The sequence below is a fragment of the Lepus europaeus genome, chromosome 14 (genome assembly GCF_033115175.1).
Source record: "Lepus europaeus isolate LE1 chromosome 14, mLepTim1.pri, whole genome shotgun sequence".
Taxonomy (NCBI): Eukaryota; Metazoa; Chordata; class Mammalia; order Lagomorpha; family Leporidae; genus Lepus; species Lepus europaeus.
Window position 1 is genome coordinate 98810412 of NC_084840.1, and position 18262 is coordinate 98828673.

The 18262-nt window shown below is 47.1% G+C and overlaps 1 protein-coding gene across 1 annotated transcript in view; it reads left to right on the forward strand.

Annotated features, from left to right (window-relative positions):
- Positions 1–18262, forward strand: part of ITGB1 (integrin subunit beta 1) — a 52111-nt gene that overhangs the window by 12765 nt on the left and 21084 nt on the right. Inside the window, exons 2-4 of the mRNA XM_062211219.1 lie at positions 10513–10579; positions 14285–14370; positions 16839–17061. Of these exons, the coding sequence (XP_062067203.1) occupies positions 10513–10579; positions 14285–14370; positions 16839–17061 (376 nt within the window). The remainder of the gene's footprint in view (positions 1–10512; positions 10580–14284; positions 14371–16838; positions 17062–18262) is intronic.

Genomic DNA, 18262 nt, shown 5'->3' on the forward strand with positions numbered 1-18262 from the left:
CCTTACATTATTCATTCTTCCATATCTTGTGTCTTCTCTAATGTTGATCCAGTGTTTTCTGATTATAATTACAACTGTAAAAAGCAGAATGTTCAGATACAGTTTCTTGTTTTTTAAGTCAAATTGTTGCTGAACTCCGGCTTTAATGTTTACTGATCATCATTAGCACTTAGGTACTACTTGCAGTGTGCCAGACCCTTGTCTTAAATGTTTTGTCTGTATCGTGTAAACTTCTCCCAGGCCCTGTAAGATGGGTACAGTGGGCTCCATTTTAAAGAGGAGGACAATGAACTCAGGTTAAATAATTGGCCAGTGTCCCCCAGGCACCTGGCTCCATGACCAGCACTCCCAGCTGTCACTCAGGAGATTGGCTCTTGCTTTTTGATACCTCCGACTGTCCTATCCTCAGTTATTTTTGTTATTTTCTTTCTTTATTGACTAGGAAGACATTGTGCTAGATACAGAGCACGTGAAGAAATGGCTTCCCCAACCTGACAAGGACAGCCACATCTGCAGTGAGCAGATGGGTGAGCGTGCCTTGTGTCTTCACAAGGGCTCTTGTAAACACAGGTTGTTCCTATTTGTTCTAATGTGTGCGCACACTTCTGGCTACAGGTGAGTCACCTGGCTTCACTTTCCTCTCCAGAAAAGACAGTTCTTGCGTATGTTGCTTCGGACGCTCTGGCTGGTAGTTTTCTTGACTTTTTCAACTCCGGGGGATTTTCATTGCTGTGTCAGGAGCCTCCTGTGTCTTCCGTTTGATCTCAAGAGGTCACCCTCACGGCTTCCCCAGCCATGGCCACTTTTCCCCCTCTGACCCCAGCTACGGCCGCTGATCTTCCCTGGCTGAGCAGGCTTCTGCTTCTCCCCAGGCCTCTCCAGTAGGACTTTTTAATTTTTTTAATTTTTTTTTTATTTGACCGCTAGAGTTAGTGAGAGCGAGAGAGACAGAGAGAAAGGTCTTCCTTCCATTGGTTCACTCCCCAAATGGCTGCTACGGCCGGAGCTACGCCGATCCGAAGCCAGGAGCCAGGTGCTTCTTCCTGGTCTCCCATGCGGGTGTAGGGCCCAAGGACTTGGGCCATCCTCCACTGCCTTCCCGGGCCACAGCAGAGAGCTGGAGTGGAGGAGGAGCAACTGGGACTTGAACGGGTGCCCATATGGGATGCCGGTGCCGCAGGCGAAGGATTAACCAAGTGAGCCACAGCGCCGGCCCCAGTAGGCCTCTGTCTGTTCCTTGCATGAGTAGTTGCAGTAGACTTAAGTGTGGAGGAGTGAATGCCCCCGAGGCCACAGTTTCCCTGCTGGAGACTGGATTGAAGATGTACTTCCCACTGATGCCCTCTGAGGGATAGTTTTACTTTCTGTATTTTTTTAAGGTTTATTTATTTATTTGAGGACAGAGAGAGGGAGGGAGGGAGAGAAGTCTTCCATCCTCTGGTTTACTCTCTAGATGGTTGCAACGGCCAGAGTTGCATAAATTCATAGCCGGGAGCCAGGAGCTTCTTCCGGATCTCCCACATGGCTGCAGGGGCCCAAGGACTTGGATCATCTTCAGCTGCTTTCCCAGGCCATAGCAGAGAGCTGGATCATAAGTGGAGCGTCCAGGACTTGAACCAGTGCCCATTTGGGATGGTGGCATGGCAGGTAGCAGCTTTAACCACTACACTACAGCGCCAGCCCCAAATTAATTTCTTTTTCTTTCTTTTTTTTTTTTTAAAGATTTATTTATTTGAAAGAGTTACACAGAGAGAGGAGAGGCACAGAGAGAGAGGTCTTCCATTCAATGGTTCATTCTCCAATTGGCTGCAATGGCCAGAGCTGCGCCGATCAGAAGCCAGGAGCCAGGAGCTTCCTCTGGGTCTCCCACATAGGTGCAGGGGCCCAAGAACTTGGGCCATCTTGTACTGCTAGCCAAGCCATAGCAGAGAGCTGGATCAGAAGTGGAGCGGTCAGGTCTCAAAAACCGGTGCCCATATGGGATGTGGCGCTTCAGGCCAGGGCGTTAACCCACTGTGCTACAGCTCCAGCCCCTGTGGTCTGAGCAAGGTCGAGCCTCCAGGCACCCACTATGAGATAAGACCCTTATATTGGCCGTCGCCGCAGCTCACTAGGCTAATCCTCTGCCTGCGGCGCCGGCACCCTGGGTTCTAGTCCCGGTCGGGGCACCGGATTCTGTCCCAGTTGCTGCTCTTCCAGGCCAGCTCTCTGCTGTGGCCCGGGAGGGCAGTGGAGGATGGCCCAGGTCCTTGGGCCCTGCACCCGCATGGGAGACCAGGAGGAAGCACCTGGCTCCTGGCTTTGGATCGGCGCAGCGTGCCGACCGCAACGCACCGGCCATAGTGGCCACTTGGGGGGTGAACGAATGGAAAAAGGAAGACCTTTCTCTCTGTCTCTCTCTCTCTCACTAACTCTGCCTGTCAAAAAAAAAAAAAAAAAAAAAAAAAAAGAGAGACCCTTATATTGGCGGCTTCTCTTTCTCTTGGTTCACTGTTTTCAAAGTACCTCTTTTCCTGAGATCTTCCAAATAGACTGCTGCACCTGTTCTTGGCACCCCCCCCCCTTTTTTTTTTCTGTCTGAGAGGCTGCGAGACAGCTCCCATGTGCTGGGTCACTCTGCAGGCCTGCCACGTTGGGGCTGGGCTGAAGCTGGGAGCCAGGAGCTCATTCCCGGTCTCCTGTGTGAGTGGCGGGGACCCAGTTACTTGAGCTTTGACTGCCAGCTCCCAGAGCCTGCATTAGCAGGAAGCTGGAATGGGAGCCAGAGCTGGGACTTAGACCAGGTGTTCCAGTGTCAGGTGCAGGTGTTCTAACCGCTAGGCTGAATACCCACACCTCTTCTCTATGAGCCTGGCTTTCTCCAGCTGTCACCAGCCGGTCACTGCACCTCTGTTTCTGGCCTGGGCACCGAGCGTTCCAGGAGAGTGGACGTGAGACCTGGAGCTGCGCCAGGCCCCTTTGGGCTCAGCTGCTCTTCAGTGATCGTTTGTTTTCCCTGTTTCTGGGTTGGGGCTCAGCAGAGGCAGGAGGGTTTCAGAAGGCGGAAGTTTTGTCAAGGTTCATTGAAGGAAAAGGACAGTGCTCTTCAAAGTGAGGTTTTAGAACTGGATAACCTCAGAATATTAGGACGCAGTATCTGCTGCCCAATACCCTTGCCTTAATCTTGGAATTGCGTATTTTGAAAGATTTCTGAAGACACCCAGTGCTCATTAAAGTAGCCGGAGTCGCATCCTGCAGCAGCACTAGCTGTGCTCCGCGTGTGGAAACTGCCTGAGCTGCTCTCCCCGTGGTGCTCCCGGGAGTTGTGCTCGTGCCTCTGGAGTCGGTGGTGGTACTTGTATGGCTTAGAGTTCTAGGCTGTTTGGAGTAGTCTACGTTTTGGGCAGGCCTGGGAAGGGAGTTGCTCCGTGTTTCCCTTGCCACGTTCCACTTTGGTTGCTCTCGTGGACGCAGTCGTGAGTACTGTGTAAGGAAGACTAAGCTCCAGGCCTGACAGAACTCGCCCGTCTGAGCACGGCTGCCAAGTGACTGCCTGCACAGGTTCTCGTGTCGTCCTCCGGGCAGCAGCCTGCAGCAGAGGCAGCACAGGTGTGGATGTTTGGCACTGCCGGGCGGAGCACCTTGCCTGAGGTGTGGGAGTGCACTGGGGGTGAACCCTGGGCATGGAGTTCAGTTAGCTCTTCCTGGAGAAAATTTACCAAGAGACAAGTTAAACTGTTTTCATTAAGAAGCAGAAACAAAATAGCAAGACACACCCCCCCCCCCCCCCCCCCCGCTGTCTTCCTGTGGTGCTGTCTCTTCTCTTCTCCAGCGTTCTCACTGTACGTCATTCCTCTCATGTTCGTGTGCACTACATCCGTAGTTATCCTATAAGCCTCTGACTCTGGTGGTGGTCTGTTTTTTTTTTTTTTAAGATTTATTTATTTGAAAGTTAGATTTACAGAGAGAGGAGGAGAGGCAGAGAGAGAGAGGTCTTCCATCCACTGGTTCACTCCCCAATTGGCCGCAACGGCTGGTGCTGCGCCAATCCGAAGCCAGGAGCCACGTGCTTCTTCCAGGTCTCCCATGTGTGTGCAGGGGCCCACAGATGTGGGTCATCTTCTGCTTTCCCAGGCCATAGCAGAGAGCTGGATCAGAAGTGGGGCAGCCGGGACACAAACCAGCACCCATATGGGATGCTGGCACTGCAGGCAGCGGCTTTACCCGCTATGCCACAGTGCTGACCCCCAGTGTTCTGTTTGGATGGCTGGCTGGCTGTTCACGGCGTTGAGGCAGTAGAATTCCCTGTTTCTGCCTCTCCTAAATGTCCTGAGCACCTTGCCGAGGTGTGTGTGTGTGTGTGTCACTGTGGGGGAAGTTCCCAGCAACTGGATTACTTATAGGGTAGAAACGCTTTTTAATGTTTCTTTTTTTGGACAGATAGAGAGAAAGGTCTTCTTCCGTTGGTTCACCCCCCAAATGGCTGCTATGGCTGGTGCTGTGCCGATCCGAAGCCAGGAGCTTCTTCCTGGTCTCTCCCACGCGGGTGCAGGTGCCCAAGCACTTGGGCCATCCTCCACTGCCTTCCCGGGCCTCAGCAGAGAGCTGGACTGGAAGTGGAGCAACCGGGACTAGAACCCAGTGCCCATAGGGATGCCGGCGCTGCAGTGGAGGATTAGCCAAGTGAGCCACGGCGCCGGCCCCCACTTTTTAATGTTTCAATATGGATTGTGAAATTATTTTTCTCAAAGAGCTACAGTTGATTTCTCTGGACCATCTTGAAGTAGGTTTTGTTGGGTAAAAAACTTTTTTTTAACTTTAAGTTGCTTGAAATTCTATTTTTGATAGCTAGGAAAGGTAAATTTTTTGATATATATTTGCTTTTCAAAATGTTTCTTCTTGCTGGAGGGACAGATATTTATGCCTAATTGTTGGAGTGGCTGCTGTCCAACAGTGGTGTGTAGTCAGGAGTGGGCGGGTGCCCTGTGGCCGAGCAGTCACCGGTTCAGGGAAGGTGTCTGTGCCTCATGGCCGGAGATGGAGGTAATCTATTTAACACGTAGACTGCTGCTCAGCTTTTTATTTAGAGTCTAATGACACTTCAGGGATTGTGCCTTTTTAAAACATTTTTTTTTGTCTCATTTGTAGACCTGCAGAATGTAGAGAATTAAACAATATTTTGATAATTTTGTGCATGTTTAATTTTCTTTTTTTTTAATTTATTTTTTTAACTTTTATTTAATGAATATAAATTTCCAGTGTACAGCTTATGGATTACAATGGCTTCCCCCTCCCATAACTTCCCTCCCACCCGCAACCCTCCCCTCTCCCGCTCCCTCTCCCCTTCCATTTGCATCAAGATTCATTTTCAATTCTCTTTATATACAGAAGATCAATTAAGTATAAAGATTTCAATAGTTTGCACCCACATAGAAACACAAAGTGAAACATACTGTTTGAGTACTAGTTATAGCATTAAATCACAATGTACAGCACATTAAGGACAGAGATCCCACGTGAGGAGCAAGTTCACAGTGGCTCCTGTTGTTGACCCAACAAATTGACACTCTAGTTTATGGCGCCAGTAACCATCCTAGGCTGTCATCATGAGTTGCCAAGGCTATGGAAGCCTTCCAAGTTTGCCGACTCTGATCATATTTAGACAAGGTCATAAAAGACAGAGTGAGGATAGTAACCAATGATCCTAAGAGTGGCATTTACCAGGTTTGAACAATTATACAGCATTAAGTGGGGAAGAGGACCATCAGTACACACAGGTTGGGAGTAGAGCCATTGGTGGTAGAGTAGAGGTTATGATTACAAAGGAATGAGGCCCAAGTGCACTAGACAGGGCCTAGAACAAAGGACAGAGTCATTATTAGAGGAGCTAAGAAAGGTGCTGTCTAAGCTACAAGTAATTTTTCTGATTGAGAGGCAAATAGAACCTGATAGCAGGGGCTTGATAATAATCTGGTGGGCTTTAGGCCTTGTAAATTCAGAGGCCCAGACCTATCTATCTCTTCCCATGGGGTATATCCTAAGGGAGGTGTGAACCTCCTAGGGGAAGGCACTCTGTTGACTTTCATTACTTGGCTGGCCTGGGAGGAGAGCTGACCAGGTAAAGGCAGGGGGCATCTCTACCAAGAAATTTACAGTTCTGCCTGCAATGTTGCTGACCCTACTTGGCCATCCCCTCAGCTGCAGTGGTCACTTTGGAAGTTGGGCTGAGTGAAGGGCTTTTCAGCTTAGAGCCAATAAGATCTGTGGCTCTGACCTGGGCATCCTTCGACTCCAGGGCAGGTCCATTTCCAGTGATCCAACTCTTGGCAGAGCTGCCAGGGCTCTTCACAAGCTGACTTCTGCTGAAGCCCAGGCTTACCACATTGAAAGCCACTGCAGTGGACTGGCCTGTTGGGTCTTCTTGAGGGCAGATCACTGTACAGATCAGCCATTAATAGGCCTGCCACCCATTGCTTCTGATGCCTAGCTTTCTTTTCCTCCTGGTTTGTGTTAAAGCAGACCAGAGGATGCAAGTCAAGGGAGTGCCCAAGTCCCATCTCTAATCTTCAGTGGCTTGAACTACAAGTCTATAGTCACAGGCATGTTCTGTAGGTAGTTTTTCTAAGGTAGACAATGCCCATGAGGAAAATTATATTCTCACTTTAAAATTTTCTTTCCCTTTGGTTTGAAAGGGAGGTTTCTTCTACTTACTGTATACTTCGCTGATGGCGAAGTGAATCTAGCTATGAGATTATTATTTAAGTTCTTATTTTGGCTATGCTATTACAGAAAAATGTTAGCCATCTATTTTATAAGGTCTAAAGATTAAATTGTGCGTCCTACAGATTCCTTTATAATAGAATTAGTTTCCTACCTTGAAGAGAATAGAGAAATGAAAGAACAAGTTGGGCTTAGAATAGAGAAATGAGGGAGCAAGTCCTAGATCGCTTGCTGACAATAGCAATATTACATGAATACTTAGCAAACCGTTTCAACCGTTAGATAACAACTTAAGAAAACATTTACCAGAAGGTCCAATGCCTTCTATAAATTTTAAGAATCATGTATTTGAAAACACCTCTTAAATATCTAACATGGTGTAGTTTGATAATAGCTTTTAAAATCTTTAACTCTTTTTGTAGATTGCCAATTGATTTAAATTGCTTTTTGTTTTTAGTAACCTCAGTTAACCATACTATCTCTCAGTTGGTACTGTTAATACATTATTGGCTTCATCTGTTTACAGAGCCATCCCAAAGTACTGAATACAATAAAAGTGGCTGGAAAAAGTCCATAGGAACCTATAGGAGGACAGCTAAACACATAACCAACAACGCTTTAGTTTTATGAGCAGCACATCATATATAACTATGGATGACAAAAGACTTTAAGTCGCCATGTTTAAAATTATAAACTCATCAACCAACAAGAGGCACTTGCTTACTTCACAGTATTTTTGAAAGCACCTGTAGGATTTTACAAGTATTTTACCCTTTAGGCCTCTGGGGCTTTCTCATTAAGATTACTATCATGTCTAGTAACACAAGATCATTAGACTTTTTAATTCTCAAACATTTGTATTAATAGCATTTTCCATTATAGAAACTTAAAGTCTGGTACCACATCACATCTTGACAGTCCTTCTAATATAATCCAAATAGTCTGATTAGTTGGTGTCTCTATAAGATGAGAGACATAGGTCCTTCGATTTTTTCAGTTGGGCCCAAACTGGAAAAACCAAAGTCCAGGATGTACTGGAAATTTTAGAGACCAGATTGTTTGAAACTTTGATTTTTTTGAATGCCTGTCAAGAATGCCAAGAAGACTCAAAATCCAAAATATCTGGTTGAAATAAGATTCCTTAAAATCATGACATAACATAGACCAAATTTGATCATTGTTACAAGGTGATTATTCAAATCTTTGAAAATAAGCACATATTTAAATAACCCATAGCTTTTAATAAAAATTCAGCTGTTTTTGAACAATTAGAATTTAACAGACATCAAGAGAACATAATAGATTACTTTAACACATTGCTTTAACAGAGCATCAGAGTTTAATTCTATGTCAAAGAGAAATTGAGCTTCCTGTGATCTTTTGCTGTGAGGTTTCCTTCCTTTACCTTCTTTCATATTGATGACCATGTTTCTGTGTTTCTGTGTGTAACACATCTTTAAGCATCTTTTGCAGGGCAGGATGAGTGGCAACAAATTCTTTCAGTTTCTGTTTGCTATGAAAAGTCTTAATTTCACCTTCATTCACAAATGAGAGCTTTGCAGGATATAGTATTCTGGGCTGGCAGTTTTTCTCTCTTAGTACCTGGGCTATGTCTCGCCATTCCCTTCTAGCTTGTAGGGTTTCTGATGAGAAGTCTGCTGTGAGTCTAATTGGAGATCCTCTAAGAGTAATCTGGCGTTTCTCTCTTGCACATTTTAGGATCTTTTCTTTGTGTTTCACTGTGGTGAGTTTGATTACAACATGTCGTGGTGAGGATCTCTTTTGGTCATGTTTATTAGGGGTTCTATAAGCTTCCTGTACTAAGATGCCTCTGTCCTTCTCCAAACCTGGGAAATTTTCTGCTAGTATCTCACTGAAAATGCCTTCTAATCCTTTCTCCCTCTCCATGCCTTCAGGAACTCCTAGAACCCGAATGTTGGGTTTTTTAATAGTATCCTGTAGATTCCCGACAATATTTTTTAGATTTCTAATTTCTTCTTCTTTTCTTTGGTTTGCCTGTTTCCTTTCCTGTTCTCTGTCTTCTAAGTCTGATATTCTCTCTTCTGCTTCGCCCATTCTGTTTTTAAGGCTCTCTAATGTGTTTGTCATTTGATCTATTGAATTCTTCATTTCATTATGATTTCTCGTCACTATCACAGTTTCTTGTTCCACTAGTTGTTTCATTTCATTTTGATTCCTCCTTAATATTTCATTTTCACGAGAGAGATTTTCTATTTTCTCCATTAAGGATTTCTGTAGTTCAAGAATTTGTTTTTGAGAACTTCTTAATGTTCTTATCAATTTTTTGAGATCCGCTTCTTGCATTGCTTCGATCTCATCATCTTCATAGTCTTGAATTGGGGTGTCTTTTTCATTTGGGGGCGTCATAGTGTCTTCCTTGTTCTTGTTAGCTTGGTTTTTGCGTTTGTTGTTTGGCATGTTGGAGATATTTGGTTTCTTCACTGTGGTGTTTTTTCTTGTTACACTATGGCTCTATATTAAGTGGACTGTCTGCTTTCAGTGGAGCCTTAGAGGCTTGAGATGAGTGTGGCCTGAGAGCTGTGTTTGGTTCCTCAGGGTTGAGGGTGTGTCAAAGATGACACTCCCAGGTTAGGTGTGGTAAATCTTTCTTTTTTTGATTCAAAAGGGAAGTAATTCCACACAGGTGAACGTAATTGGAGGTAGTTAGCAGGCAAATGATATACCCACAGGAGCCAGAGATCAGAAGCTCTTTCCCAAGGACCACACAGGGAATCTCTGCTGCCCTCAGTGTGGGCTCCAATTCTCCTGCAGTCTCCCACTGGGTTGCCAAGTTAGATGCTAATCTCCTGTTATTTCACCCCTCCCCCCAGAGTCAGGTTTTTCTGCTAGGCTCAGTGCCGGTGCAGACCTGAGGTCGCCCTGCTTATGACGTATGTCCAAAATGGCGCCTGCTCTGTCTTGCTCGCCTTTGAGAGGTGAGCGGAGAGAGAGAAACTTGTGTCCGTATCGGTCACTTTTTAAATTTTTTTCCTCTCTCTCTTCTAGTTAGCCTGGTGAATTTTTCCCCACGGAGTTTCAAGCCTCGTTCCCTCTAGTCTCCTCTTTCCGCTTGCCCGCTGGTGTCTCAGGCTATTGAGGTTCAGCTCACCTCGCGTTCCAGCGCTGGTGCGTTGAGTCTGCCGCTGGTGTCCCGAACTTGGGCTCCCACGCTCTCCACGCAGGTCCACTGTGAATCACTAGTTCTGGAAGAGTTTCCTCTGCTGTTTCATCCCCTACTCTTCCTTGACCCTGCAGTATCTCCACTTATATTAAACTGTCTCTGCCCCCGGACTAATAGTGTGCTCCCTGCCTATTCCGCCATCTTGCCGCTCTCCATGTTTAATTTTCTTTAACAAGAAAAATAACGAGAACTCAAACTCAAAAACTTACTCAGGACCTCTTGCAGGTCGTTGGTTTTGGCCTGCAGAGGAATGGGAAGTCTTGAAGAGTTGTAGATGGGAGGGGGTCTCGATCACAGGGGAGTTGGAAGTTCCCCTGGACAAAGGCTGTTGAGAGCCTTGATTGTGTTGGGGGACACTTGGCTCTGTTATGTTTGAGCACTGTTAATTAAATACTGAGGTATATTTGGTAAAGAGAAAAGCAAGACTGGACTCTGGGGGTGTGGCATGGCAGTTGCTATAATAGTGGGGAAGGGCTGGCAATTTGTGTGAGGGTTGAGAGGTATTACGTTTATCAAGTCAGGAGATGCGGTGGGTGGAACGTTTATACTGAATACCTTTTCCTCACTTTGTGGCTTTTTTGCTATAATAGACACTTTTTTTTTTATTTCAGATGAATTTACAACTGATTTTCTGGATTGGACTGATCGGTTCAATTTGCTGTGTGTTTGGTCAAACAGGTAAAAAAAAAAAATTAAAGATTTTATTTATTTATTTGAGAGATAGAGCTATAGACAGAGGGAGAGACAGAGAGAAAGTTCTTCTATCTGCTGGTTTGCTCCCCAGATGGGCTGATCTGAAGACCGGAGCTTCTTTCCAGGTCTCCCACACGGTGTAGGGCCCAACCACTTGGGCCATCTTTTACTAGTTTCCCAGCTAAAGAGAGCTGGATCAGAAGAGGAGCAGCTGGGACTAGAACCAGTGCGCATATGGGACGCTGGTGCTGCAGGCAGAGGGGCCCATAGTGCCGGCCCCTCACATTTTTTTAAACAGATTTTTAAAACTTGTTTGAAAGGTAGAGTTACAGAGAGATCGAGGGAGAGACACAGAGAATGATCCTCTGGTTCACTCCCTAATGGCTGCAATAGCTAGGGCTGGGCCAGGCCAAAGCAGGAAGTTCATCTGGATCTCCCACATGGGTGCAGGGACCTAAGTACTTGGGCCATCTTCTGCTTTCCCAGATGGATTAGCAGAGAGCTGGATCAGAAGCGGAGCAGCCGGGACTCAAACTGGTGCATTTATGGGACTCCGGTGTGGCAGGTGGTGGCTTAACCTGCTATGCTACTGTGCCAGCACCTTTCACTCTTGACCAGGTGGCCTCCTGGGAATACAAAATCCCACCACTGTGCTGGAAGCCCCACATGGCGCTGTCCCCTCTGTGGGCCGGCAGGGCCTCTGTGACCAGGCCGCCCCCACTCGTGCCCCATTGGCCGGTGAAGGGCTGAGGTGACAGGCATGAGATGGATGGGTGTCCGAGGGAGCAGAGAGAAGGCCAGGTGGGGGCTGTGTCTAGAAGCTGATCAGGAGCGCACGTTCCCACCTAGAACATGGCTGAGGGGCAGCGCCTTGCTACATGTAAATGTGACAGGAGACTCCATCAAGGAAAACTGTCCGGAAACTTGAATTCCACAAAATTAACAGTGACAACAAAAACACAATATATCTGTGTCAGAATACAGTAAGTCAGAGGAGAAACTAAACAGAGGCTTAAAACAATGTGTGCAAAGATCAATAAAACCAGTGAACACGACAGCTGAAAAGATTTGCAAGGAACCCAGATTTACAAAATAAATAGCCAGAAAATATGAACAATTGAAACCTTAAGTAACTTGACAATTGAATTGATATTCCAATTTATGTCTGTTAAAGCAGATTTTTAAATTGTATTTGAGAGAGACAGGCAGACAAGAGTAAATGAGTTCAGATCTACTGTTTTACCTCCTGAACTCCCACAGCAGCTGGGGCAGGGCCAGAAGTGCAATCCAGGTCTCCCACGTGGGTGGCAGGAGCTCAAGTCCGTGAACCGTCACCGCTGTCTTCCAGTGTCTGCTTGGTCAGGAAGCTGGAATCAGGAGCAGACCCAGGAGCGGAAGCCAGGGCTTCCAGCATGCAACGTGGGCATTTTCACCATGAGGCTGAACGCCCACTGCAGAATAACATGTTTTACATAGAAGTACTTGGCGTTGGAGGTTTGGTGATAAGGTGTTTATATATTGCTTGTGGGAGTATAAATAGGTATATTGCTTGAGTGGAAATTAGAATGCATTGAGAATTATAAATACATGAATTACTGTTCACCTTGGTAGTCCCTCCTTTTTGGAATTTGTTAGAAGGAAATAAACCAGAAAGCACTGAGGTTTGTAGATAAGAGTGGTTGAAGTGGGTGTTGTGGTGCAACAGGTTCAGCAGTTGCTGGGGACACCCACATCCCTTATTGGAGTGCCTGTTTCCGTACCAGCTACTCCACTTCTGATCCAGCTTCCTGCTAATACACCAGGGAGTTAGCACTGATGGCTCAAGTGATTGGGCCCTTGCTACCCATGGCACCCAGAAGTAGTTCCTGTCTCCTGGCCTCGGCCTGGCCCAGCCTTGGCTGTTGTGGGTGTTTGGGGAATGAACCAGCAGATGGAAGATCTCCATGTATCTCTGTTTGTCTCGCCCCCTCTCTCTATAACTCTGTAAAGTAAATACATAAATCTTTAAGAAACAAAACAAAGAATGGTCCCAGAGTACGTGGGTAAGTGTGCATGTGTATAGTGTATGTGTGCGTGCACATATGTGGTACCTATGTATGCAGCATGGTTTGTGCATGCATGTATAGTACATGTGTGGGGTATGTGTGTGTGTAGAGTGTGTGTGTGCGCCCATGTGTATAGTACGTTTGGGGTCTACATGTGAGCAATGTGTGAATTGAGCATATACATAATAAAATGAATATAAGCTTGTCCAGCATTAAGTAGGGTGCATTCATATGATGAAAATATGTGTCGTCATTGTAAGCCCCATTTTTGAAGAATTCGTAAGGACACTATGAAATGATTGGAAAGCAGTATATGAAACCATATAGAGGGGCCGGCGCTGTGGCGTAGCAGGTAAAGCCGCCGCCTGCAGTACCAGAATCCCATATGGGTGCCGGTTCGAGTCTTGGCTGCTCCTCTTCTGATCCAGCTCTCTGCTATGGCCTGGGAAAGCAGCAGAAGATGGCCCAAGTCCTTGGGCCCCTGCACCCATGTGGGAGACCAGGAGGAAGCTCCTGGCTTCAGATTGGCAGAGCTCTGGCTGTTGCGGCCAATTGGGGAGTGAACTAGCAGATGGAAGACCTCTCTATCTCTGCCTCTCCTCTCTCTCTGTGTAACTCTGACTTTCAAATAAATAAATAAATCTTAAAAAACCATATAGAAAACATGTCCTCTGTTTCATTTTTTTAAAGACTTATTTATTTATTTGAAAGGCAGAATTACAGAGAGGCAGAGGCAGAGAGAGAAGCCTTCCATCTACTGGTTCACTCTCCAGATGGCCACGATGGCTGGAGCTGAGCTGAGCGGAGCCGAAGCCAGGAGCCTCCTCTAGGCCTCCCATGTGGTTGCAGGGGCCCAAGGACTTGGGCCATCCTCTACTGCTTTCCCGGCTATAGGAGAGAGTTGTATCAGAAGTGGGGCAGCTGGGGCTCGAACCGGCACCCACACGGGATGCCGGCACCTCAGGCTTTACCCTCTTCGCCACAGCACTGGCTCCCTCAGTTTCGTTTAAATAGTCTATGTGTGCTTGCTTCCCTGCTGTCTGTCTCTGCCCAGAACAACACCTGGAGAGGAATACAGAGCAGTGGTAACAGTGATGTGAATATGGATGACTTGTAGTTTTTGTTTATGCTTTTATGTGTTTTCTGTATTTTCTGTAATAAGCTTATGTGAAGTTTATAATCAGGAAAGAAATGACAGCCAGTCCTTCCTGTGTTCATTAGATGAAAAGCTTGCTGCTCCTTACGTGGGTTCAAAGATCTAAGAGTACTTTGAACACAGAAGCTGAGCAGTCATGGGTTATCCCCAAACAAAGGAATGGCCCTGGAGGTGCTTGTGGGAAAAGTATGACACTTTATGTGGTTGTGTGAAAACGGAGAGCGTTTGTGGCCATCGCAGATGACAGATTCTGAAATTCATGCCTCTGAACAAGAGGATAAATGTATGGATAGGAACCTTGTCTTTCTTATGGAATACAAGAAAGGCAAGATCCAAAATGGCGGTCTCTGGGGTAGGTGCCTTTAGTTGGTAACTCATTCCTGGTAGTCTGGCTGATGCTCGTATATTGCATCACTTGTCACTGGATCTTGATGTTTTGTTATTTTCTCTCTGCAACTTCAAGGAGAGTGGTCTGTTCTTTTTTGACAGATGAAAATAGATGTTTAAAAGCGAACGCTAAGTCGTGCGGAGAATGCATCCAGGCAGGCCCCAATTGTGGGTGGTGCACGAATTCGGTAAGTAAGATTGCTTCCGCTTTGTCCTGCAGTCATCAGGTTCCCCAGCTCCGTGTCCTTCAGCATTTATTAAGCAACGTGGGATGGTCGAGAATGGGCCGTTCAGCACAGTGGCCAGTCAGCTGCTGGGGCTGTGTGGCCCTTGGCATTTCAGGGCTCCTCACAAATTTCACGAAAAATGCACATTATGAAAAAATTACGATTGAAAAAGATTTTCTGCACTAAAATACTTACCTTTAGTTCCATCTATAGACTTTTTGGAGTAGCATTTTTTGGGTGGTACAAATTGAGATTGCTGTAAGTTTCAAATATGTACTGTACTTTAAGACTTAGTATAAAAATAATCATTAATGTCAAAATAACATCCTGAATATATGCATTTTTACATGTTTTAACACATATTAGAGTTAATTTCCTTCTGTTCCTTTGTGGGTGTGGCTTCTGGACAGGTTTAGAACATGGATGTGTGACGTATTTCTGTTGGGTAACTTTCCAAAATAGCTTAGCTGTTTAGCTTGACTGTTTTAATGTTTTCTCCTGTTTTGATAACGGGGTGGTAATACTAAATTAACTTCCCTAATTATATGCGAGTTAAAGTAATGTAGGATTGATGGACATCCTAGATTGAGCCCGCTGAGGTTAGCAGTTGAGTGCTGCTCATTTTGTCTCTCTAACCCTTGCCTGCCACAGTCCCTTCCATGAAGCTTGGTGGCATCTCGGTGAGGAGGAAGTACCGTCAGACAGGAGGTAGGGAGGCCAGTGCAGAGGTCCGGCAGTTTACTCACAGAGCGCATAGCTAGTGCCAGAAGGTCGAAGGCTTACCGGCTATGTTTTTATCTGGCATTTGGACCCAAATTTTAAATGCCTGTCTGTTTTTGTTGGCCTAACGGTCACATAATCAGATCTGTGGTTTGACCGATGTGGAGGAAAATTGAGGGGATTTGTTTCCTTTCAGACTTTTTCTGTGGATGCTTCCTGTTCTCAGGGTTTTGCTGGGATCACGTGTGTGGGACTGAGTTGGTGGCAGTGGAGGGAGAAGGGGCACCCTGCGTTGGCTCTGGCAGGGTGGCTGCACCGCTGTGGTGGTGGTCCCGCGGAGGAGGTGGTGCCTGCCCTGCCTGCTGTTGCCAGAAGTGAGCTGGGGAGTTCACACTCACCTGCAGGCTCTCAGCAGTACTGGCTGCTGCTCTCTCCCACTGTTGTGTAGAGGCCTAAGGCTTCTGATAGCCAAGCTGTTCTTAAAAACTTAGCCTCAGAGTTTTGGGGCATAATATTTTTTTAAAATTTATTTGCTTGAAAGTCAGAGTTACAGAGAAGCAGAGAGAGAGAGAGAGAAGTCTTCCATCCGCTGGTTCACTCCCAACGGCCAGAGCTGAGCTGATCCGAAGGCAGGAGCCAGGAGCTTTTCCCGGGTCTTCCACTCAGGTTCAGGGGCCCCAGGACCCGGGCCATCTTCTCCTGCTTTCCCAGGCCATAGCAGAGAGCTGGATTGGAAGTGGAGCAGCTGATTCAATCAGGTGCCCATATGGGATGTTGGTGCTGTAGGCGGGGGCTTTAACTGACTGTGCCACAGTGCCGGACCCTGTTTGTTCTTCAGGTATCTTCACTCATACTTTATGAAATTTATGCCTAATAAACAGATATTACTGTGTCATTAATTGTTCCCCCATCTTCGTATTTCATAAAATACTTTTAAAAATTTATTTCAGAGAAAGAGATAAGAGCTTCCGTCTGCTCGTTCTCTTCCCAAATGCCTGCCGTGGTCAGGAATGGACTGGGCTGGAACGGGAAGCTGAGAACTCCCTCCAGGTCGCCCACGTGGGTGGGGGGAAGCCAAGCCCATGAGCCCGCCCCTGCTGCGTCCCCCAGGGTCTGCACTTGCAGGAAGCTGGGACCAGGCACGCCTGTGGGAGACGCGGGCTTCTTACTACTAGACCAAAATGTGCTACAAAACACTTCTCTCTAAATAGTTTTTAAAAACTTACAATAATAGCCAATACTTAACATTGTTTTAGAACCTCAGGAATACTTATTAAGCCTGTGGTCTACTTTCTGAAACGACCAATGTTAACTGAGACGGTTTATTCTGGTCTGTTTTTCTAACCTGTGGTTACTCAGAAGGTTGTGCTGAGGGAAGTGCTGTATGAGAGGCGCTGTAGTCATTTCTAAGGGGAATTCTGGAAAACTGGCTGCTGTTTGGGTGTGTACATTACCAGTAGCTGTTGACCCCACTGAATATGTGATTTCACCAAGAAATTCATCTTCTGGATTAAAGAGTGAGACATTTAACATGAACACTCAGTAAGTCAGTCCTGGGAAAGGGATGAGCTTTTCAGGAATGATTTTGTTTTTAAACAAGAGTGCTTTCTAAGATTTGGATGCAGGAAGCATTTTGTTTAAAAAGTGGAAGCGAGTTGTATTATAAGCCCCTCTTTGCACTCTGACTTGTGTTTTAATGTGTCATTTAGACGTTTTTGCAAGAAGGAATGCCTACTTCTGCACGGTGTGATGATTTAGAAGCCTTGAAAAAGAAAGGCTGCCACCCAGATGACATAGAGAATCCCAGAGGTTCCAAAGACATAAAGAAAAATAAAAATGTCACCAACCGTAGCAAAGGCACAGCAGAGAAGCTGCAGCCGGAGGACATCACTCAGATCCAGCCGCAGCAGCTGGTTCTGCAGCTGCGATCAGGTACGGGCCCAGCCGTCTGCCCGCTGAAGCGCCATCCTCACAGGCGGGCCCCCAGTCTCGCTGACACTGGCTAACTTCACAGAGTTTTCTGAAAACACACAGGTTGTGAAATGCATGTTCCTGGAGTAATGTTAAATGTTGCCATCGTCAGAAGTAAAATCTACTGAAGATTCGGCAAGTGTGAATTAGACTTAATGGGCTTTACAAGTAATTGTCCATTTTCTGATTTGATTACATTATATAAAGGCAACATTTTAATGTTTCCTTTCTTGTGTAGTATTTTAAAATTATTCTTCGTCATGTCTGTGGCAGTGTGTGACCCACTGCTGTGCTGTGTCAGGAGGCAGAGCTCCTCGGTCCCCCCTCACCATGGCCCCTGCACTCACACTGAGCCTGGTGCAGTCCACCTCTTGCTAAATCCACTAGCACAGCCGCTCCACTGGGCTGACCACCACAGCTCCTGCTCCAGCCGGATCTGTTCTGACCCTCCTGCACCCGGGGTGCTCTGTCTCCAGGACGGTGCCCTGGCTTCTCTGTTCTCACCCTCCTGTCCCCGGGGTGCTCTGTCTCCAGGACGGTGCTCCAGCCGGATCTGTTCTGACCCTCCTGCACCCGGGGTGCTCTGTCTCCAGGACGGTGCCCTGGCTTCTCTGTTCTCACCCTCCTGTCCCCGGGGTGCTCTGTCTCCAGGACGGTGCTCCAGCCGGATCTGTTCTGACCCTCCTGCACTCGGGGTGCTCTGTCTCCAGGACGGTGCCCCAGGCTTCTCTGTTCTCACCCTCCTGTCCCCGGGGTGCTCTGTCTCCAGGACGGTGCTCCAGCCGGATCTGTTCTGACCCTCCTGCACCCGGGGTGCTCTGTCTCCAGGACGGTGCCCCAGGCTTCTCTGTTCTCACCCTCCTGCACCCGGGGTGCTCTGTCTCCAGGACGGTGCCCCTGGCTTCTCTGTTCTCACCCTCCTGCACCCGGGGTGCTCTGTCTCCAGGACGGTGCCCCTGGCTTCTCTGTTCTCACCCTCCTGTCCCCGGGGTGCTCTGTCTCCAGGACGGTGCTCCAGCCGGATCTGTTCTCACCCTCCTGTCCCCGGGGTGCTCTGTCTCCAGAACGGTGCCCCAGGCTTCTCTGTTCTCACCCTCCTGCACCCGGGGTGCTCTGTCTCCAGGACGGTGCTCCAGCCGGATCTGTTCTCACCCTCCTGCAC